The sequence below is a fragment of the Paroedura picta genome, chromosome 8 (assembly GCF_049243985.1).
Source record: "Paroedura picta isolate Pp20150507F chromosome 8, Ppicta_v3.0, whole genome shotgun sequence".
Lineage (NCBI taxonomy): Eukaryota > Metazoa > Chordata > Lepidosauria > Squamata > Gekkonidae > Paroedura > Paroedura picta.
Window position 1 is genome coordinate 34379900 of NC_135376.1, and position 23811 is coordinate 34403710.

General features: G+C 42.7%; 3 protein-coding genes across 8 annotated transcripts in view; 2 read left to right on the plus strand and 1 right to left on the minus strand.

The window, feature by feature from the left end:
• The window catches only part of PIK3CB (phosphatidylinositol-4,5-bisphosphate 3-kinase catalytic subunit beta), an 83207-nt gene extending 75238 nt beyond the window's left edge, over positions 1–7969 (plus strand). For all 6 annotated transcript variants that reach the window (XM_077348956.1, XM_077348960.1, XM_077348957.1 and 3 more), the window contains 5 exons: positions 72–239; positions 1576–1699; positions 4049–4194; positions 5151–5283; positions 6534–7969. In XM_077348956.1, coding sequence (XP_077205071.1) covers positions 72–239; positions 1576–1699; positions 4049–4194; positions 5151–5283; positions 6534–6671 — 709 coding nt within the window. In that variant the 3' untranslated portion in view covers positions 6672–7969. The remainder of the gene's footprint in view (positions 1–71; positions 240–1575; positions 1700–4048; positions 4195–5150; positions 5284–6533) is intronic.
• Positions 7970–11445: 3476 nt separating this feature from the next.
• Positions 11446–15473, minus strand: LOC143842618 (uncharacterized). Its single transcript, XM_077347845.1, has 4 exons — positions 15329–15473; positions 14548–14638; positions 14277–14418; positions 11446–12173 (listed from the first exon to the last, which is right to left on the minus strand). The coding sequence occupies exons 1-4, from the start codon at positions 15419–15421 to the stop codon at positions 11852–11854; spliced, it is 648 nt and encodes a 215-aa protein (XP_077203960.1). The 5' UTR covers positions 15422–15473; the 3' UTR covers positions 11446–11851.
• Positions 15474–22327: 6854 nt separating this feature from the next.
• The window catches only part of LOC143843224 (vesicle-associated membrane protein 2-like), a 36912-nt gene continuing 35428 nt past the window's right edge, over positions 22328–23811 (plus strand). Inside the window, exon 1 of the mRNA XM_077348962.1 lies at positions 22328–22467. Within this exon, the coding sequence (XP_077205077.1) occupies positions 22466–22467 (2 nt within the window). The 5' untranslated portion in view covers positions 22328–22465. The remainder of the gene's footprint in view (positions 22468–23811) is intronic.

Consider the following 23811-nt stretch of genomic DNA (forward strand, 5'->3'; position numbering starts at 1 on the left):
TATGTTTTACAAATTACACCAATGCATTTTGTCTCTCACTGAATTTTTAAAAACAATTACTGTTTTTCCAGAATCGTGCCATATGGTTGTTTAGCAACAGGAGATCATTCTGGTTTAATTGAGGTTGTTTCTGCTTCTGAGACCATTGCAGATATTCAGCTGAATAGCAGCAATGTTGTTGCTGCCGCTGCATTCAACAAAGATGCTCTCTTAAACTGGATTAAGGAGTACAATTCAGGGTAAGCTGTAGTTTGTATTTGGATGTTAACTTAGGTTGTCGTAAGTCCATATACTAGTGCAGGGGTAGTCAAACTGCGGCCCTCCAGATGTCCATGGACTACAATTCCCAGAAGCCCCTGCCAGCATTCGCTGGCAGGGGCTTCTGGGAATTGCAGTCCATGGACATCTGGAGGGCCGCAGTTTGACTACCCCTGTACTAGTGTTTGCAAAAGGAGGTATTGTTGCTGGTTATTCCAAAATCCGAGCATATCAGTGTACTTTCACAGTGCTCTCCATTGAAAAGTGAATAAACGGCTAGGTACATTTCTGCTAATCTTGTTCAGCAGTAGTCACATCTATTGGGGCATAATGCCTCCTTCAGAATTTCTTTAATCATAGTTAACTAAACTGAGGAGCATATGTATCTACTTACATACTTCATGGGGAAATAAATGGGGACCCAAAGCGACTTGCATCATTCTCCTTGCTTCCACTTTAGCCTGACAAGCACTCTGGGAGATAGGTTAAGCTCCCAGCATGTGACTGGCCCAAGTTCATCCAGTGAGCTTCCTTGGCAGAACAGGAGTTAGAACATGGGTCCCCCATATCCTAGTTCAGCACTCTAATCACTTGATTACACTGGCTGTCAAACAATCCTCACATACAGTGTGACATCCTGGTTAGGACATAGCCCTACTATCTTGCTCCTTTCCCAGGTGTTATGCTGGCATCTCAAGAGATTAAAACTATAGCATGCACTGAACTAGCCATTAATGTTTTCAGTGTCTTGTATCTTAAAGATCAGGCAACATTTCAAATTCCACTTTGATTCCAATGTCTTACAGTGTTGTTAGAACTTGAAAGGCTGCAATGCATGCAATAATCATGTAGCCATTCTGTTTCACAAAAATAAAGTTTCATCGTGATCATTGTCTTCTGCAAGCAGATTTACCTGTTTAGTTTGTCATTCCCTCGTTCACTATTGTTCTTTTATATTTTAAAAAGTTGTTTGGATGGTTTGATTGTTTAGTGCCTTGGGGACTCTACGTTGGGTATAAAGGCATCATGAAATGTTTTAAATAAACAAAGGTTTCATTTCCTAGTATGCTATCACAATAAAGGGCCATAATAGCTGGCCAGAATATTTTCATCATGAAACTTATGTCACTGTTTCATGTGTTCAGAAAGTTTGCTGCAAAACTACACAATAGTTCTCTAGCTGATGAAGTGTGAAGTCTGTATGTTGTCTAGCAAGACCCTGTCTTGATGCTGTACTTGGAGCTATTTGAAGCAATCAATTTCTGACTCTTAATTTAAAGAATTATTTGAAATCTACTTTCCCCCCATCCAATCTAGAGATGACTTGGATCGAGCTATTGAGGCATTCACTCTTTCTTGTGCTGGCTACTGTGTAGCTACTTATGTGTTGGGCATAGGAGACAGACATAGTGACAATATCATGGTCAGGAAGAATGGTCAGGTAAGATTTTCCTTGTTGAAAGTATTTAAGTGGATATCTTCTACTAGCATCTCTTTCTGTATGTTTCACTTGCTTTTCAGCCTATGATGCAATCAAATGTGCTTCTCTTCATGAAACATGGCTTCATTTTCAGTCTTCTGTGCATGTTCAGGTCTAGCCCTTAGATCAGGCTTTCTCAACAATGGGTTTTGTGAAACTCTGGGGTTTCTTGACGCCTCTGGAAGGGTTTCCTGATTGGGTGGGAGTTAAATAATTTTTAGATAGTTTAAAAGATTGATAAACATTTATTGGTTAATATGTCCATATAGGATCATGCTGACCTCCTGCTCTCCAAATGACAAATTATGGGTCTCAAGTGAGTGAAACAGAGAGAGGCCTTGGGTGGGCATGTGCACAGCTGTTTCCCAACCATATGCTACATGATCATGCCACTTCACAGAATCACAGAATCATAGAGTTGGAAGGGGCCATACAGGCCATCTAGTCCAACCCCCTGCTCAACGCAGGATCAGCCCAAAGCATCCTAAAGCATCCAAGACAAGTGTGTATCCAACCTTTGCTTGAAGACTGCCAGTGAGGGGGAGCTCACCACCTCCTTAGAGCTCACTTCTGGGATTCCTCAAAGCCTAAAGAATGTTCCAGGGGGTTTTCAAAGGTAAAAAGTTGAGAAAGGCTGCCTCTTAGGTAATCAAAGGGGGTACCCCTCCCCTCAGAGCACACACATGCTTGCTAGATAGCACAACACCAAAGCATCAGTTTCTTGTTCCAGGGCTGGTAACATTGGTCTATCCTTTGGGGATACTGTCCAGATGACATGGACTGACACTGTCTTTTATGTATTCCTTCCATTTTCTCTAATAGAGAAAGTGGTTTCCAATATGTATGCAGAAAACATATACTGTAACCTAGTCTTCTTTTTATCCTTTAGCTGGTGATTTAGTGGAGCAGGTTGTCCTCTCAGCCAATACGTTGCTGTAGGTGCTGCTGGATTTTTTGCCTTGTTTATAATGTTTCCACTCTTGTTGATTGATGGCAGTAGTTTTGGCTATAACTTAGATACGTCCTGCTGGCCCTTCCACATTTGGTTCCAGATACTTATTTAAGAGAACAAGTTTCCTTCACAAAGGCCTTCAGTTGTTCAGGTCCAAGTAAGGGGAAGGTAGCATCTCCTCAGACTTATCCAGTGGGATTGTTTCTGTCATCAAGAAGTGCTTTGAGCAGGCAGGACTCCCCTATTCCCCCCCCCAGGTAAGTGGACATTTCACATGAGCAAAAGCATCATCAGTTGCTTTCACCCTATTTTAACTAGCCAGCCCCTGGATCAGTAGGGCCATCTACTCAAGCCCTAGGCTGGAACATTTACTAGAGAAAAAAGAATTATGATGCTGCCATCTATTTCTATTTTTATTCCTATTTGTATTGCTTTTATAGTGGAGGTTTAAAAATCTATACACACAGAGAAAATATCTCTGGCAGCAGAAGAAAAAAAGTTGGTTCTTATATGCCGCTTTTCTCTACCAGAAGGAGTCTCAAAGTAGTTTACAATTGCCTTCTCTTTCCTCTCCCCACAACAGACACCCTGTGAGGTGGGTGAGGCTGAGAGAGCCCTGATATTACTGCTCGGTTAGAACAGCTTTATCAGTTCTGTTGCGAGCCCAAGGTCACCCAGCTGGCTGCATATGGACAAGGAGCAGAGAATCAACCCTGGCTCGCCAGATTAGAAGTAGACGCTCCTAACCACTACACCAGAGACCTGCAGGGCAGCACATGTGACACTTTCATGAAGTACTACTCTTTAGTTGTAAACACAAGACTAGAGGTGTCAGTAGGTAGAGCAGTGGTGCATTCTTTTTTCCAATTTCAGCATCACTTCACCTCTATGATGAGTAGCTTACTAGTCTCCCAGTGTGGGACTGCACAGAAGACTGAAGCTGAAAACAGCATTGCATTAACCTTGTAACTATTGTTGATCAAGTTGTCATCTGCTCAGACACACATTCCCTCCCATCTTTCCAACAGTGAGCTCTCTGCTTTATTCTATGTCATTGTTGGACTTGCAACATCACAGGAGAACTGAGGGAAGGGGGCACCTCCCCTTGAAGCACATGACCATTTGGCCAGGAAACATCCCCTCTGAGTATTTTAAAGACCCAGTACATGCTTTCACTGAAGACAACTTGATCAACAGCAGTAAAGGCAAGTGCAACACTGTTTTCCATGTAGATGCCCCTCCCTTCTATAAATATCCAAAGACTGGAGTAAATTTAGTTAATGAAGACTAAGATTCTGCAACAACAATATTAAGTAGCGTGCTGCAGATACTAACCATGCTTTGAACCTTTTTTCTAGCTGTTCCATATAGATTTTGGCCATATTCTTGGAAACTTCAAATCCAAATTTGGAATTAAAAGGGAGCGAGTGCCTTTTATTCTTACTTATGATTTTATTCATGTTATTCAGCAAGGGAAAACTGGAAACACTGAAAAATTTTGTCGGTGAGTTTTAAAAATCATTGAAATAACTTGGGGCTGTCCCATCACCATAAAAGTGCCATACAAAGAATAGACTGTACTGAAGGGATCAGCTGTAATTGGTTGTGCAAGATAGTGTTCATATTAGAAGAAGAAGAAGACTTGGTTCTTATCTGCCACTTTTCTCTACCCAAAGGAGGCTCAAAGAGGCTTACAGTCACCTCCCCTTTCCTCTTCCCATAACAGACACCCTGTGAGGTGGGTGAGGCTGAGAGAGCCCTGATATTCCTGCTCAGTCAGAACAGCTTTATCAGTGCCGTGGCGAGCCTAAGTTCACCCAGCTGGCTGCATGTGGGGGAGTGCAGAATCGAGCCCAGCTTGCCAGATTAGAAGTCTGCACTCCTAACCACTACACCAAACTGGGCAGGGAAAGCTCAAATACTCATCCTTCCTCTGATAACCTATGTAACATAGGTACCTCATCGGATTGAAAACATGGAAACACCTCTGATTTGGCATCACTGTAATTGATAACAGCAGAGTTTTTGGAAGGGTTTTTCATCATGACTTAGCAGCTGACACACCATTTGGCCTTGTCTGCTCATGTTGTCTTGTTGGGAAAAGATCCAAAATCCATAAAGGGAAATTACCCAGCTGTCCCTTCAGTATGTTAAATTTGCTTTGTTACTTCATTTTTGCTTATTTGGCTTGCTTTCTTCTAGCAACTGGAGACAGTAATGTTTTCTAATTATTTCTTGCTGTGTGGTATGAAAAGCAAACAGTTTTTGTAACAAATCTGTATTTGCAGAGCAGTGTAAAATGGGAACAGGTGGTGGGTGTAAAAGTTCAGTAGCTCCAGATAACTGTAGCAGGTCAAATCCTGTTTCAGTGACATTGTATTGAACTAGCTCAGTCTTCCAAGAGTGTGGCTCAGTTGTTTTGGCCCTGCTTTACAGCAAGTGTTCTTTGTGGATACTCAGGTTCCGACAGTGTTGTGAAGATGCATACTTGATTCTGAGAAGACATGGGAATCTATTCATCACTCTCTTTGCATTAATGTTAACGGCCGGGCTTCCAGAGCTAACCTCTGTTAAGGATATCCAGTATCTAAAGGTAAAATTCTCAATACGTACATACATACAAAATTATTTGTTCAGCAAGATGATTGTAACTCAGCGCTGTGAAGCATTCCTCAATTTGAGTGAACAGAGGAAGCAACCATATACTGAGGAAGAAAATCAGTGGTCTATTTTGACTGCTCTGCCTTGCGGCAGTACGCCAAGTTCTCTGGGGCATTTCTTTGTCCTAGTATCTGAACATTGACCTGCAGATCTCTTAAGTGAAGCTTTCTGTATGTAAAGCATGTGCTGTGCCACAGTGCTATGGGCCTGCCCTCAATATCTCAAACTCAGATGCACTGCTCCTTCAATTTATTTTCCAGACAGCCACTTCAACATAATCTAACCTTTGGAAACAAATGCCTTGCTCTCATTTGCCAATTGTTGGTTACCAGTTCATTTCAAGATAACTCTTAATAAGTGCATAGCAGGAACATGGACCTACCTGTCTAAAGAAGTGTGAAGTCAGGATATTCTGTAGTAGGAAAACATGGAGCTCCTATGGGTAGTGCATCTCCCCTCCCCACACACACCACCACCACTACCACCACATAGAACAGTTATTGAACCAGAGCAGCAGTGGTAATTGTACTTTGCATCCATTTGTATCTGGCATAAATGTGTTCTGCTGAAAATAAACATTGTCAGATCATTATGCAATAGGAGTCTGCGTATTGTCTAGAAGGTTTTGCTGAAGTGCTCCTGAGTAAACAGCCGCAGCAAATTAAGAAATAAAGAATGTCCATAGTATTATACAGACATGTTTCAGTTTCTTGATGTTTCCTGATTTTCCCTTGGACCTCTTACTGCTCAGTTTGGTACTCAAATCATAAGCCCCATCTTAATTTTCAGAGCTTTGTTGAAAACAGGGAGCTGCTAGTAGCACTGCACTCCTGTTGTTGTTCTCAAATAACCAGCAGCCTGAAGCAGTGAAGCTTGCTAAGCAGTTGGCTTGTTTCTTTAGGAGACATTTCTCAAGACACAACATCCATTCAAGTGAAATAAGTTCAGGCAGTGCAAAGTAATGTTATGGTCTGTCTCCTCCCCCGCCCTTGTAGCACATGGTGAAGCTCACAAAGAATAAGGAGTCCTCTGTTATCCCATTTGAGTGATACAAAATGATAGTGCTTAACAGTGAGGGAAAGTTTTGGCTGTAGACAAGTAGCAATGATAAACTCTGGAAATGTCGGTGTGCATGAAGGGAAAAAAGCAATCCTTTAAATGCTGCGTTTTCTTTCCCTTCAGGACTCTCTTGCCCTTGGGAAGAGCGAGGAAGAAGCACTAAAGCAGTTTAAGCAGAAATTTGATGAAGCGCTGAGAGAAAGCTGGACTACTAAAGTGAACTGGATGGCACACACTGTTCGGAAGGATTACAGATCCTGAGCAGTTTATGAATTTGCACTAAGCTGAATGTTACCCTGACAAAACATGCTTAAAAGGGAACCACCGACCCTTTCTAAAAATGGACCTGAGGAAATTGCCTGAATGATCATTTTGCACTCTGCTTTGGAATGCTTTGATGAGATTTTTGTAAAACTAGCCAATGTTCTCTCTAAATTCTTGTGCCGACTTTGCACGCTGAAAGCTACTTACTAAGCTTTTATGTTATTATTTTGATACATTGCAAAACTGTAAATATGGGGGGGGGAATTATGTTTAGGGAATGCACTCTAACTCTGTCAGGTTTGTTGGAGACTTCTTAAAGGACTCATAGTTAAATGGAGAATCAGAAGTGTGTGTTTTTAAATTTTGCTTCAAGAGAATTGTGTGCGCGTGTGTGTGTGTACTGGCCTAACTATGTTCTTCTGTACATAAAAACTACCAGAGCATTGTACAGCAGGAAGCTGCTTATTATCTTAAACTGTTGCCACATGAGTGATTTATCTTCATTTTGGGAAAATTAATTTAAAGAGATGAATCCTCTAAACAAAGTGCTTAGTGTTAGCGTAAACTTGATAGCATTGATGCTAACTTCAGTGGGGCGTATATGCATTTGGGCAACCCTGAGCTTTTGGAAAACTCCATCATGAAGATGATTGTCTTTGAGTTCTACTGAGCCTCCACTTTGTAGAGTCTACCAGCTGAGCTTCTGCACAAACCTCAACAACTTTTCCGTCTTCCATTGACATCAATAACAACTGTATTGTCTTTACACAATGTGTAATATAGGTACATGGAAAACTATACTCAATAGAAAACCCCGTTCTGAGGAATGTGCACCCAAGCAACGTTAACTCTGTGTAAAAGCCAACAGGTGTATGATTTAGAAAATGATAAAATGCAGCATTTTAAAAATGGAACTCCATTATAGAGTCAACTCTGTTACTTACATCATTTCCTAAATGCCTACAGTGATCTTGTTTATCTTGTTTGTGTTCAACCTGAGATAATAGGTGGGGAAACTGGATTTATTTTAACACTGAGGTACCCTGTTTTAAGGTGCTTATTTGAGGAGCAATTCATATTTTAAAAGTGCAATAAGACCTGTTGGTGCAAAGATGCAACTTGTATGAAATGGTGGCGAGATGGCCTTTCAGCTACTGCTTACTCGCCAAAGAACACTGGTAGCTCTTTGTCTTGGTGATGCTAAATAGAAGCAGTGATTATTTAAAAATTGCCTTTTGGATCAAAATAATGGTTTTACATAGGAATTTAATTAAAATTTTATTTTACTTTGTCAAGAGTATGCGTTCTTCTCTAAGGAATACTGTGCACAACTGATAGTTTTCTGCTGTTGTTCTACTGGATGGGAGCTTGTGGAAACATTGTCAGTCTCTTGAAAATATGACGTCACTGAGAAGCTTCTAATTTCTACAGGGATGTGCATTCGCTGTAAAAGAAGTTTTCAGTACACAGATATTATCAGAGTATGCCTGGAGAGGAGACGACTAAAAGGGGATCTGATAACCATCTTTCAAGTGTTTAAAAGGGTGCCATGTAAAGGATGGAGCAGAGTTGTTCTCTCTTGCCCCAGAGGGACAGACCAGAACCAATGGGATGAAATTACTGCAAAAGAAATTCCATCTCAACATCCGAAAGAAGTTCCTGACAGAGCTGTTTCTCAGTAGAACAGGCTTCCTCGGGAGGTGGTGGGATCTCCATCTTTGGAAATTTTTAAACCGAGGCTGGATAGCCATCTGATGGAGAGGCTGATTCTGTGAAGGCTTAAGGGGATGGCAGGTTACAGTGGATGAGCGATAGGGTTGTGAGTGTCCTGCATAGTGCAGGGGGTTGGACTAGATGACCCAAGAGGTCCCTTCCAACTCTATGATTCTATGTATGCTTGAGATCCAGGCTTTCTTTGGAAGGCCATACAGAAATCTTGTTGCCATTAGAAAGTACTGACACAGATGTATTGTGCTTTGTAACTTAGTGAATAACTGTTCTAAGTGTATTCAAATAGAAGAAGAAGACGACTTGGCTCTTAAGTGCTGCTCTTCTCTACCTGGAGTCTCTAAGTGGCTTACAATCGCCTTCCCTTTCCTCTCCCCACAATAGACACCCTGTGAGGTAGGTGAAGCTGAGAGAGCCCTGGTATTCCTGCTCGGTCAGAACAGCTTTATCAGAGCTGTGGCGAGCCCAGGTCTCCCAACTGGCTGCACGTGGGGGACCGGGGAATCAAACCCGGCTCACCAGATAAGAGGTCCACACTCCTAACCACTACACCAAGCTGGCTGCCAATAAAAAAACATTCTGCGAAGTAATATTCTGTGAAGTAATATGTTGCTATTGATAAGGTTTTTGTGTGCAAAATATTCCATTTCATCAGCTCTTCTGTCTTACTAAAAACTAGCTGATGACTGTAGGATTCAGGTAGCAGATACCTGATTTTAAGCCCAGTACATTCACCATTCTGATATGAGAGACATATGGTTCTGGGCATATTTCAGGAACAAGTCCTAGGTGACAAACATTTTAGCAGACATATAGGCTATTATAATCTAATACCATCCCTCTGATCTCCAACACTGAATACCTGCCTTACTTAAATCTAGTGATTATTTTTAGGGATGTGGATCAGAATGACTCCCAGCTTTTAAAAGTGAATTCTCAGGTGCTCCTCTGATTGACTAAGGGTTGGTTTCTGTTCTTGCCATGTCTGTGTAAGTATAAGATTCATCAAGAAGTTTCCTGGTTGCTGCCCCCCCCCCAGAATTCTGTAGAATTATCAGCTCCCTGATCATGTGGCAGATGTTCAAGTAGACCTGTGTATCTGGCCCTCTGGATTAGATTATATTTAGCTAGCTACAATCATATGGATAGGTTTCTTTGTGACAACTGGTATGGTGCAAAAGCACACATTTTTAGTGTGGTGTATTCATGCAAACTGCCACTGATAAGTGCTTGTTGAGCTCTGCTTGGCCATTCCTAATATTGCCACCAGCATATGGCAATAGCGACAGTGTTGTTGCAAATGCTGTCAGAACATCCAAATAGATTCCTCTTTCAGGGGTGCTGTAAAAGGTTTTCTTACTACGTGGATAGTCTAAATATTGTGTATGGTAACTATTCATGAAGTGCTTTAAGAAGAGGGCTCCATGGGCCTGGGCCTGTAGGTCAAATGTTTTGCTGCTCTAGATGGGAGTGCTGAATTTGGCATGGCAGTCACCACCCCTAAACCTACTATTTATAAAGCAAGGTTTTCCAGGGCACAGGCATAAGCCTAGGAAAGACACTTTAGCTACCTTCCTAGCCACCGTTATAAAATCTGTATTGCATAGAATAAGAACTACAGCATTGTGTAGTGGGATTCATTGATGGATTAAGGAGTCCCGGATACTCAGCAAGCCTGTTTCAAGAGGAGGGGAGAGGGGAAGGTGAGGTGAAGTCAGCAATGTGGGGGAGGGGGAGTCAGAGTCTAGCTTTGAGCATTGGAGGTGGTGTTGGCCAGGTGATCCTTTCCTCAAAGGTGTATCCTTTTATTATTATTTTTTTCATCATTTCAGAGTCTGTCAGGTGTGTGTGTGGGGGGGGGGGAGAGATGAGTGCAGAAACGCCCCTTGTCTGTGAAGAGTATAGAAAAGGGGGCGGGGGGGGGGACACTTGTGGACCTGGCCTGCTTTTGTTCTATAAGGCTAAAATAAACTTAATTGTATCTTTGATTAGGACTGATAGTTTTATCCATTGTATCCTTATGATGTAAACCACCACCCCTTGGGAAACTCAATAAATACAAGTTCACCAAGGGAGGTGAAGAGGCTACCCTTCCTTGGAGAAAGTGGGAATTTTAAAGGCATGTTAAATAACTGATGAGTATGTTAAAGAGAGCATGTTCTGGGGAGGCAGTATAGTGCTGTGGTTAGGGCATCAGATGAAGTTCAGGGGGACCCAGTTTCAAATCTTCACTCTGTCATGGAAGCTTGTGGGGAGAACTTTGGGCAATCACACACTTTCAGTCTGACCTACCTCACAGGGTTCTTATGAGGATAAAATTGAGAAGAGACCAATGTGAGCCACTCTTCTTCCCCATTGGAGAGAGATGCTGGTTATAAATGAAGTAAATAAATGGGATGCTGCATTAGCACCTGGAATAAGCCATTTAAAAAGTTACAGGTAGGGATGGGCACAAACCAGGAACGTGGCTCATGCAGTTCGTGGCATGCTTGGTTCGCAAAGCACAAATTCTCAAACTTTTAGTAGCCAAATGAATTGGATTAATTCATGAGGTTTGTGACCCAGTGTAACAGACCCTGTGCAAGCTAGAGACACCAAACTCACATGAGATCTCCAGATTACTCCTTCACCTGCCTTCAGAGCTTGGTGAGGATTGGATTGATCATGGAATCTGAGTGCTTTCTGGGGATGTGATATTAAGAATGCTCAGGTGTGGCTCAACAAATGACAGGCAGGTTCAAGGGGTGTATAGAACACATCCTATGCAAGCTGGAGACACCAAACTTGGAGGGCATATAGAGGAGCATCCAGGGGAAATCCCCTGTGAGACCTCAGGTGATTGTTTTGACAGGTGCAGGTGGTTCAGGAGTCTATAGAAAGTATCCTGTGCAAGCTACAGGCATTAAAGTTACAGGGAACTTCCCTGGGATTATCGAGTCCTGTGAAACCGCACAATTCAGCAGCCACCACCTGACCCCCTAGAGCATACACAGTGTGCCGTTCCCCCATTGTGCTCTATAAAACCCACAAGCATTTTTAAAAATAAAATTTAAATTTAAAATCTTTAATATCCCAGAGAAGCAGCGACAGAAATTTGAGCAGATACATTAGAAATAAATAGATATGACAGAAGTAGTCAGGCTTGTCAAAATCTGTGTTCTGTGGCCTGCTTCATCAGCTGAGAGCAGTTCCCCTGAGTGCAGCACTGGGAGTCCACCTCCCTGTGCCTTGTTGACAGGTCCATGTATTAACCAGGAGACACGGATTTGACAGGTTAAAAAGCTACCTGTGCTCTTGAAGACATTTGAGACAGGCTATTCCAGGTCTGCATTAAGGAGCTAGCATATGATACAGTTCCCCAGTGACCAGCTCTGGCTTTGCCTCTGCACAGTCGTGGTCAAGAAAGCCTGAGTGGTGCAGGCAGTGGATGCACTTCTAATGCTGGGAAACTACAAGATCTGCCATGAACTCAGGCCCAGCCCAGGGCTCCGCTTACAATCGTGGCGGTCCTGGGGAGCTCCTGAGTCTGAGCAGCAGGAAGAATGCCTCCCTTTATCGTAGTGGTCCAGCAAGCTGTGTGCAATGAAGCTGCTATCAGTGTGCAGCATTTTACACACCTTGCAAATGATGATTTTGCATTTGGGGCACATTTTCCCAGAGGGAGACTTTTCCAGTGGACTTGCATCGTCCTGCGGTGCTTTCAGCTTCTTGGAATTTTTTCTTTGCGACCCTCTTTTCTTCTCCTTACAGACCAAATTCCTTTCCCGGGGGCTAAAAGACCAGAGACAAAATAGGGACCAGAACAATCCATGGCAAATCTTAAGTCAACATCAACACTTTGCATTGCGTGCATGAGGTCACAGGCTTGATTCTAACATTGTCAGCTAAAGGACAAGAGGCTGCAAGAATCTGAAGAGCACTACTCAGCCAGATGGTCAAACAGGCATGCCCATCACTGGGGCAACTGCCTCAGCCCCTGAGGACTTGCATGCATGAATGATCATCCATGTCTAAGGGACAGTCCTTTCATGCATTAGTTAGAATAGGGTGGATCCAGCTGTCCTCCTAGTAGCCTTCCCCCAATTTAAGTGGTTCTATTGCCAAGAGAAAATCCACTTCATCTGGAGGAGGCTTCCGTAACTGGAAGAAGACTCAAAACCTGAACCAAAAGGAAAAGTGGGATAGAAATATTTTAAAGTCAATAAGCTTTGATCAGAGGACTATTAGGATGAGGATATGATCCACCCCCTATACGTAGATGCCACCTCTTCCAAAATCTTGCTTGACAGCTAACATCAGTAAAACAGTTTCAGCTCACAACTATCCCTCGTAAGATGTTCATCATTAAAACAATAATCAGGAAACCAGCAGTGTGCAACCCACGTGTGACACATTCGCTCCCAAAGTTATAGTTAGTTATATGTTGTTTTATCAGCTTAGATGCAACTTTCAATGCCATAAAACAAAAATACATTGAACCTTTTTAGTATTAGTCGTTTTGGTTTTCATTTGAATTTAGGAAAACAAAGAAGCCACGGGCACAGTTAAATCCTCTCATCCACGATTCTCAGTACGTGTGCTTGAATATAGTAGAACCAAAATACATTGAAGCACATTATGTTGACAATATGGGAAATTTAATCAGATTGTGAAATGGTGAAATAAAACCTACAGGTAGAAAAATCTAGAAAAAGATGTAGAAAGAGATTGACGGTCCTGCATATGTTCTCTTATTACTTTGTTCAACAGGAGTTTACTCTGCAAATGCTGGCAGGGGCTCATGAGAATTGTAGTCCATGAACATCTGGAGGACCACAGGTTGACTACCCCTGCCCAAGAACATTTTAAATTTCAAAATAACAGTGGGCAATGAGAGAAAATGCTGGGAAAGATCCAAACACTTTTAAACATTCATGGTTGTTTTCCTATGTTGAGAGAAAGATGCAAACAGAAGCCAGTACAAGGATGGCAGGGGGGGGGTCCACTAGACTTCAGCAGGAGGGGGAAGGCAATGAAGGCTCTGGTTGTATAGCACACCTCTGCTCACACTGCAGAGCAGTCAAACCAGGGTTAATAGGGGGAAGGGCAGCTGCCAGTGACTGCAACAGGAAAGTCTATAGTAGGCGGCTGATTTGTTAAGACTTGTAACCTTTTTTTTTTCCTGCTGACTGACTTTTTGAGAGAAGTTGAGAGAAGGGATAGAAAAATGCAATTAGCCAAGGAAGACTGGGCCAAGATACAGGAACACAAATGTGACAGCTGCTTTTCGGTACTTCCCTCAGAAAAGCTAATTATATGATTTTGAGCAGATGGGATGCAACACCTGGACAGATTGGACACATCTGCACCAAAAGGCAGTCAGGATTTGGGGGAAACACCTTCACAGCAGATGTTGTGGTTTTGCTAAATACGCTCAAACTTTTGGCAAAAAAAAAAAAAGCACAGATGAAAAACCATCACAAGCCACTATATTTCCCCAGGTTCAAAATTATCCACATTCAGTGATAGCGGACCTGTCACTTGTTAAGTCTATGAATATATATAAACATTTTACAAGAACTGCCATCTGATTAGGGACAAATCTGTCCGGTTCTTGTGACCAAAAAGGTCTTTGTTTACTGTGTAGAGGTCAGCAGACAGGCTTTTCCTGGTGCCAAAATAGGAGCCATCACCTGCTCTGGCCTGCAAGAGCCCCTGCTCGTAAAGGACCCAGAACCAAATGGAGAGTTGGCAGCTTTCCTTTTCATGCCCACACAATTTCAGCCTACATTACTTTACAGCCATTAGACACTCCTAGTCTTTCATTTTGATCCAAGTGAATGTGCATAACTCTTTTCTTTGGAAGGCTACCAATTCAGTGAGAAATAGACTTACATTATGCCTCTTGAATGCCCAGAGAATAAATTCAACGTGGAAAGCTTTTTCTTCAAGAGACGGACATTCTTTTTCCTGCAGTGCTTTGCATCTCCTGCACTCTCCTCTTTGGTTTCTCTCTTCACTTTCCTGAAGCTCTGACCTAACAGAAAGAAAGAACAGGGTCCACAAGAACATTCAACAGCTTACACCTTCCTCCCCTCTCCCTCCCTCTCAGAAATAAATCTCTCCTTGTCCAGAGCAGCTGACTCCAAAGTCATCCCACACTAACCTGAAGGCATCTCTGAAAAGCAATTTGTTTTCTGGAGATCGGTTTGCAGCTGCCTTTTGTCAGGTGAAGAAAGCTCCTGCCCCGAAGGACCCTAAATGAATAAAAGAGATTTCTGTGTTGCAACTTCTTTGCTTCCAATCAAGTAAGCAATATCCACTACTATCTGTACCTCTTCCAATACAAAAGCAACAGCCAGCTCCCTTCACATTCAAGGATGGGAGCCCTCTCTATATGCAGAAGGGAAGTCACAAAGTCCACCCTTCTGACTAATGGAACAAGCACAAAGCCAGAAAGGAAAATGCAGCCCAGGGTCCTCCTTATAAATAAGTTCATGGCCATTCAACAGATTAATCTTCATTTCCGCATTGTGGCACGAACATCTCCAGGAAAGATCCCTTCCCCTGCACTAATTGCATTAGCCTCTCTGCTCTCCGTTTGATATTTAGTAATTACATTTATGTTGGGCTGATGGACTTGCCTCCCTGTTAACACTTGCTGTGGGTCACCGGAAAGTACCTTGGGATGATTCTGACCATTTCTCAGATTTGGAAACATTCCCAATAATTACTTCCCCAAGCAAGTAATTTAAGAAAATCCTACATGTTGAAACATATTTACAATATATTTAACTACATAAACTCTGGTCTCCAACATTTAACTGTGCTTTATTATTTTAAAAGCAAGCTACAGGCAAGGCCAAGAGCTCCCAGTGAATTCCTTATTATCTGAATCCAAGGCTAGAGTCTTTGGGTGAGATAGCCTCTCTCTGAGTAATATTTACCCCAAACTGAGAGTAACATCTTTTCTCACAGACTGAGGAAGGCAACGCCATGTTGCAAGGGAAAAAACCACACTGAAAACTAAGATTTTCCATAACTCCTCCTAGCTGCAAGCAGGGCTGAAGGGGCCAAGCTTTCCAGGAAGCAGGGAAGCCCCTCCTCTGATAGTGGGAGGAGCCTATATACTCTCCACTCTGTGGGAACAGAAACCCCGGGGAACAAGGAAGGTCTTCAGTGTATACACAGGGCAATTTAAAGTTCAAGTTATAATCTGCCTATGGACTTTTTACTTTTTCTTCTCCTCTTTGGGGAGTGAACGGGCTGTGGTTAAAGCTCTCTCTTGGCACTAATCAGCACCTGTGATTATGTCCCACTTAAGTAACAGCTGCTTTTTAAAGGCTGCAAACCTATGCATGTTATTGGGGAGGAGTTCCCATTGAATTCAGTGGACTTACTCTGAGTAAGCATATGTAGCCACAGCATGCCTAGGCCTAAAGTGCTATCCCTCTACAGAAGGATTAATACATCAAACTATCATTAGTTATCCTTGTGCTACTACAGTAACATGTATCCAGATATCTTAATGGAAGTACAGGGGGAAGCCTGTCATAAGAGTTGAGTCTTACATGTATTTCCTTGAGAGGGGAAAGAAAGTCTTACAAAACTCAGAAGAATTTAGCTTTGAGAATTTAGCTTTGAGAATTTATTTAATCATTTCATTTTTATCCTGCTCTTCCTATAAGCAGGTCAGAGTAATGTGCATTATTCTCCCTCCTTTCACACAAAACTCCTGTGAACCTAGAGCCTGTGGCCTCTAATCTAGAGTGCTGGGTTTGATACCCCACTCTTCCACATGCAACCCGCTTGAGCTAGCCACAGTCCTGTTAGGGCTGTTCTCATGGAGCAGTTCTGTCAGAGCTCTCTCAGCCCTATCTATTTCACAGCGTTTCTGTAGTGGGGAGATGAAGGGAAGGTGATTGTAAGTCACTTTGATATTCCTTCTGGTTGTGAAAAGCAGGATATAAAAGAGAACTTTTAGATTTAGCACAGAAAGGCTGATTGGCCTAAAATTGCCCAACAAACACTGGCTTAGGTTGCTGTAGGTAAATCAGTAATTTTTTACTTCCTTCCTTGCTCTGGAGTGCAGTATTCAGAAATCCACTCCATATTTTGCTATAGTTTCAGAATATCAGAATTTTGAGTGATTTGACAGGATTTACTTCTGGCTGTCTCTATACAGGCTGGATCTAGGCAAGCTAGAATCAAGGCCCGTAGTGGGCAGTTTTCCCTTTTCTCTGTTCCCTTTGGTTTGTTCTGAATACAGCCGCTGAGGAAATGCAGTATTTTACATGCAGCTTTAACATTATAATCCTCCATACATATAAGGTGGAATAACAACATTGGGTTTACTTCCATTGAAAGTGAACTTCTGAACATTCGATCCCAAAAGACTAGTTCCAAGTGTGCTGTTTTAGTAAGGTGCATTGTCTAGAACTAATTTAAAAATTCAGACACTCAATTCCTCTAGTGTAAAAAGACACAATTGGTTCAGTTCATGTAAATACTACTTCATTATCCAACTGAGTGTACTTGATCTAGGCCCATTCCACTCAGCAGCAGAAGTGCCTTCAAAGCTAGGCTAGAAAAGGGTGTGGGGGCAGATGCAGCTTGTCAGTTAAGGTTTGGACAATAGCACTTACTGAGAGCTCTGCTTCGACATTTATATTGTGTTGCATTTATGCAGGTGAAGACCTGAAGGACTCAGGAAAGTTGACAGTTTAGCTTCTGCAAGGAGTGGGAAGTTGCTATGCAGAATGACAACCTGACAGATTGGATAGATGCTGAAAGGCACCAGAAGATTGGGAAATTTAGCAGTAAGAAGCCCAGCTGGCTGTACTACAGAGCTGGCAGCAAATTTCTTCCAGGCCAGACTGGCTAGGGATTCATGGGGGGGGGGGCTTGGGGGGGCATCATCTGGGCATGGAATTGGATTACTGTGAGTGGGTAGGTAGTTGTAAATTTCCTGAATTCTGCAGGGGGTGGACTGGATGACCCTGGAGATCCCTTCTAACTCTATGGTTTTATGATTCTGTGGACTCAAAAAGAGCAATATGAAGGAAAATCAGATAGAGCATAAAGTGTGAAGGAAAGCCAAGAGAAGGTAGTTTGGGGAACTGTGAAGAAATGTTTGTCCTTACAGAGAAGAATGTTCAGGAAACAAAACGGGAGGAAAGAGGAGGGGCTAAAGGAAGTAGTAAAAGGTCGGCAGTGAGGGCAGGAGGCATGAAGGAAAAGGGCATTTTGGGGGAAACTTTATACAGTAAGAAGGAATGGGTGAGCCAAGCTGGAGAGCTAAGGGGATACAGGCCTGCTACATTTAGAACCTGATTGACTGGAAAGTTCTGCCTTTATCATGACAGTATTGTGCTCTAGGGAAGCAAATCAGAGGACACTCCTTTTTGGGGATCATAACAAGCATCAAAGCCATGGCTACATGTTCAACTTAGTTTGACATTAACTATATTCCCACTGTCATGATGGTAGTTCATAGTCTGAGGAAGAGTGCTTGCACTCGAAAGCACACGCCTTGAATAAATCTTTGTTGGTCTTAAAGGTGCCCCTGGACTCTGGTTTTGTTTAGTTTGACATTGATTCTATAAATATGCATGGCATATTTGTGTTTGAAGTCCTGGGCCCTTCAACTGATACATTTTATATATGTAATCTTTATCATACTGAATTTTACCACTATTACTCAAGTATTACTATATACTCAAGTACTGGCTAGTTAGTTAAAATCAGGCTTTTAAGTATAGTTCTTATCCCTTGGCTTCTTGACCTCCTGGGATGGTTCACAGTGGAGTCCTAATCAAAGTTACACCCTTTTAAGCTTCTTGATTTTAATGGGCTTAGAGGGATGTAATGCTGTTTAGGATTACAGTAAGATACAATGCTAAAGAAGCTGCAGCTAGCAGACTTATTCTATGCAGCTCAAAGCTCTTTCACCTTCCCTTTTTTCAAATGCCTCCCAGCTCACAATTTTTGGTCATCTTTGCCCCTAGATGTCCTTTGCATCATACAGTTTTAATATCTACTGAATTGACAATTTCCCCATCTCTTACAGAAGCTGGATAGCTGACAGGTTTTTTTTCCTGAGTAGTTGGAATGTCTGTGATCATGTGGTAGAATCATGTTAGCTCAGTCAATCCAACCCAGTTAGACCACTTTGAACTCCAGGAAGAGAAGTCAGGTTAAAAATGTAATAATTACCATGAATTCTCTAGTACAAGTGGTTTATTAAGAACATTAGAGAAGTCATATTGGATCAGGCCAGTGGCCCATCTGGTCCAATACTGTGTGTCACACTTGGCCCAAACTCAGGTGCCATCTGAAGGTCCACCAATGGGGGTAGAACTCCAGAATCCCCCCCCACACACACACACATACATACACACACTGTTGTGCCCCAAGTATGAAGAATACCAAGCATCACTGCCCCAGTCATAATGTTCCATTTATGTTGTTGTTGTTGTTATGTGCGAAGTCGTGTCCGACCCATCGCGACCCCATGGACAATGATCCTCCAGGCCTTCCTGTGTTCCATTTATACCTTGTGGCTAATATCCACTGATGGACCTCTGCTCCATATGTTTCTCCAGTCTCCTTGTGAAGCTGTCTGTGCTTGCTTCTGCCACTTCTTCCTGCAGCTGTGATTTCCATGCGTTAATTACTCTTTGGGTTCCTTCTATCTATTCTGAACCAACTGCTTATTAATTTCATTGAATGCCGACAAGTTCTTGTGACAGAGGGAGGAAAGGACTTCTTTCTCTACCTTCTCTATCTCATACATAATTCTGTAAACCTCTATCATGTCATCCTTCAATCACTGTTTCTCCAAGATAATTGGCTCTAACCTCTTTCATCATTCTCCATAAGGAGTATGTTCCATCCCCTTAATGAAGAAGAAGGGTTGACTTTTTATACCCTGCTTTTCACTACCCCTTCTCCCCACAACAGAAACCCTGTTAGATAGATAGGACTGAGTGAGCTCTGACAGAACTGCTCTGTGAGAACAGCTTTAACAGGACTGTGACTGGCCCAAGGTCACCCAACTGTCTGCATGTGGAGGAATGGGGAGTCAAACCCAGCTCCGCATTTTAGTTGCCCTTTTTTGCATCTTTCCAATGCTATGTCTTTTTTGAGGTGCAGTGACCTGAACTGTACACAATATTCCTAATGTTACCATCAATTTGGACCCCATCAATGTATATTTCTATTTAGGATTTATTGCTCCAGTGTACATTACGCTGCACTTGTCCAAGATGAACCTCATCTGCCATGTAGACACCCACTCGCCCAGCCTCGACATATTCCTCTGGAGTGTTTCATGGTCATTCCTGGTTCTCATAACCCTGAACAACTTCATGTCATTCACAAACTTAGCCACTTCACTGTTGACACCCAACTCCCATTCAAATTGTATTAAAGAATATGAAATTACTTCATCCTTGCTTCATGCCTTAAAGAAGATAATGAGAAATAAGCCTCAGTTTTCATTCTACCCTGTGCAATCTCAGGGAAATGTCACTGTGAAATGGCCAGCAATTGTTCATATTCATTTCCATTATAGCAGGGGCTTCAGGACAGCTACCCATTGGTAAGGGTGATAGCTCATCGAGCCCTCATTGTCCCAAGGGCTGGAACAACTAGTGTGTGTGTGTGTGTGGGGGGGGAATCACTTCATTAGCTACATCCATGCTCTATGCTCCCTGACCAGGGAGTGGTTCCACTGAATTAACTGAGTCAGTCCACAGATCTCTCTGTTAGGTGCCTAGGGTCAAGCTGTGACTCTCCCTCAGGCATATATCACTGAATGCTGAGTGCAGAGCTTAGAATTTGTGAGTCTCTTGAAATCATTTCAGTATGTTTAAAGGAATCGAAGCTTTAAGAATCTCTCTTGCCTCTGGTTCCTAGGAAAATGTCATTTCAAGGAGTATAATGTACAATAATTCCCTTTAGGCAGTGGGAGTTTATATGCTGTGATACTGGAGAGTACATGAAACGCTCCTGTTCTGGATATACCATTCCCTGTCCACTAGTTTTCAGACCTTGTAAGATGAGGAGGGCGTGGTTGAGGAAGGGAGGGGAGGGGCCTCATTCAGGGGTCCACCCTCCAAAGAGGACATTTTATCCAGGTAAACAGTTCTCTGTCACCTGGAGATCAGTTGCAATTCCAGGGGGTCCCCAGGCACCACCAAGAGGTTGGTAACCCTATAGGTTATATTTGTGTGAAGTCACCAGAAGGTCATTTTCATTGAAATGGCTATTTAGCAAACCCAAAAATAACGTGAGAACTATGTACTGAATATACAATGTAGTTGAGCTTTTAGTGACAGGTTGTCGCCTCCAATCTCCACTTTATATGTCCTTATCACAAGCAGGCCTGCCAGTCTTGGAAGGACCATATATCTGCAATGTGGCAGCCCATCAGCTGTCAAGAAGTGATTTGCTTATTATCATACCATGAGTTAGTGTCACTATATTTTGCTCTCAAGAGATATTGCCAAATATAAGCCTGGGTGGTATCTTAAGACTCTCAAGCATGGAAGATCTTAAGACTGAAAACTATGTTGGGAATTAAGTAGCTGCGGTGTTGGGAATGCTAAGAGTGGGAGAGATGGCAATTAATCAAGTTTTTAATTATTTAAATTAGAAATTCCTTAATTAAATCTGCCTGTGCATCACTCCCTCCAGGTGGTAGTTTGGAAGAAGCACTCTGAGAAGGGATTATTCTTGGCTCAGCCTTATGTTGATCCTCCCAAAGATCTTTCCCCCCTCCTTTAGTGAGAAGTAATAGGGGTTAAGGCTGACTAGAAATTACATCTGGCCTTCTGCAGTAAAGAATTAGTTTTCTATAGAGAGAGGTTCTGGAGTTTAAATTGGACTGGGTGTTAACCAATTCCATTTATTAGCTCAGATCCTATATTTTGGAGGAGATATGGACAGGAGCAATACAGCTCTCCATTGGCAGGCAAACAGCATTCTGTGCATGTTCAGAGTCAGACACACACATTTTTCACACGAGTTATAGCAAGTTGGCTTGTGTTTAATGATTAAAAGCAGACACCAAGTGAAGTGAAGTTGAGCATTCATTTTTTTTTCCTGCCCCCCACCTACCCTGGACTCATTAACTCCTAAGGCGGATTTTCTACTACAAACAGAGGAAGCATCCCCCCCCCCAATAGAAAATTCATTTGGCTCCCATCTCTCAGCTGTTTGTTGGGTTTCTGAAGTTTTAGCTTGGGGCTGGCTTCCATCTCCTGCAGCCCAGTTTAAACTGGGCTACAAGAGAAGGCAGCCCATGATCAACCTGGGCTGCTGCTGGCTCCTCTAGCATTTTGGTTTAAACCAAGCTGTGAGAGAAATCAGCCCACAGAAGCAAGCAATGGCAAACCATCTGTAAATGCCTCCTTGCCATGAAAACTCTGCAGGGTCACTTTAAGTGAGTTGAGACTTCATGGCAGTTTTTCCCACCTCTACCACCAGTTCCCCACCAGCAAAAGAGATACAATTCACTGATCAATTCTTGGTGTTCATCCCCCATCCCCACTTCCAGAGCACATGGAACAATTGAATGCTGCTCCAGAATATATCAACCATCCCTAAGAAGCAGATAAAAACAAATAAAATGAACACCATAGAAACTTGACCCGAGCCATCAGAACTCATGAGAGAATGCTAGTGACAAACTTAACAGGTTAAAAAGTTATCACAGATGAATAATTAAGCTGGATCTTGGCGCTGTGATTCATGCACCAACATGCTTTAGGCAGAGACGGTGAGGGTAATATGTGGACCTTGTAAGAGAGATTTCTTTATTTCTCTCTCTTGAGGAGAGGTAGGAGAGTGCAGAATTCTATCCTAGCTGCCTCTGATGCGGAAGGTGGAAAGTGATGCCTTGTCTCCTGGGGAAAGGGAGGGGGTGAGAGATGACATGTAGGCATGCTCAGTAACTGGTGTCTCCTCCTCAGCAACAGTGCCTACAATACTAAGAGGCTGTTTGCATCGGAAGCAGAGCTAGAAAGCCATCTTTGCTAACGCCTGAGAGCGAGAGAGAAAGCCGGATCAAGCAAGGAACAATGTAAGTATCGCTGTTTTTTTAAAGCCCTTTTTGAATGGGTGTTGTGCTAAAGCCCTGCCTGGGCGCTGTCCGACAATTGTGGTGCTGAAAAACTCTGACTGCTGTGCATTGCACGGGTGTGTTGCTTACTCTACAACTAACAGGAAGGCTATAAGGGTGAAAGGTGGGCAGGACGGCTTCCTTTTCAGGGACTACTCTAGCCTATGATGTGCTAGTTTGGGTATCTTCTCGTTTCAATACAGGCAGACATTCTGAGCATTTTAGTCCCTGCAGGAATTTCAATTAGGGTAACACACATAATGCCAGGAAAGTTCACAGCTGGGTGGGAACAAAAGAAAGTTGTGCTTTGAGTGTTTCCTTGAACTGTGCTTTCTGGTCTGTAAATACTTCCAAACCATGGAGAAGAAGCAGCAAAATCTCTCTTTCAAGGCTCCTAAGATGCGGGAAATGGAGATGTAAGTAAGGAGTAGCGAAATAATTGTTTGTTTGTTTGTTTTAAACTGTAGCAGAAATTCCAGTGAAGTGACTAGTTGGGTGATCTGGGAGGGTTCCCATGAACACCTGAAATTGCCCAAATGTGGTAAACCATGCTCAAGCAAGTTATGTACCTTTTGAGATTTCATTTCATAACATATGTTGGTGGGAAAGGGGTTGGAAATTCTCAGCATTCATAAAGAGAGATTCAGTAGCGATTTCATTTCAGACTTTTGAGAGATAAACAACCTACCATTTGATGTGTGAGAAATTTCTCTCATACCTGTTGTGAGTTTAGGCTGGCTGCCACAGGATGGCACCATCAGTGGACCCGTTTATTTTGTCCAGCTAACTCGGTTCTCACGGAACTCTTCTCTCACCCATAACAGCCGCATTTGAATAGCACTGCCCATTGTTTTCCACCCATCATTTCCTGGGCTGGGTCTCTGCCATCTCTGATGAATGGGCTCTGGTGGTAGATCTTACAGAAAATTCTGGTGAATGATGAGTACTAGATCACATGGAGTGAATTATCCTCAAGAGACAATTGTTCTGGACTGTTGAGTTCTTCTTTTCCTATTAAGTTGCAGAACAAAACACTCCCAATAAAGTTCTGCCTGTGACCTTTAATCCTCCAGTTCCATCAACCCCAGCTGTCCAAAGGTCTACTGTTCCCTCAAATGGATCCTCCTCTCCCCCTCCCCACCCCATAACTGCTTCTCAGAACAGCTGCATGTTACACCAACTGTCTCATTCACTTCAAGGTTCTTCACAATGCACCTTTTCCATGAAGCCTTCAGCACTATTCCACTTTCCCATGCAAATTATGCCTGAGACCTGGAATGAATATGTATTCTTCCCCTGTTCATC

Coding starts and splice junctions, on each gene's coding strand:
- LOC143842618 (XM_077347845.1), bottom strand. CDS start 15,421: ATGGAAAATCTTAGTTTTCAGTGTGGTTTTTTCCCTTGCAACATGGCG. Junction 14,639..15,328: donor GATGTTACTCTCAGTTTGGG/GTAAATATTACT, acceptor TTATTCATTTAG/GGTCCTTCGGGGCAGGAGCT. Junction 12,174..14,276: donor GGGCATTCAAGAGGCATAAT/GTAAGTCTATTT, acceptor CTGGTCTTTTAG/CCCCCGGGAAAGGAATTTGG.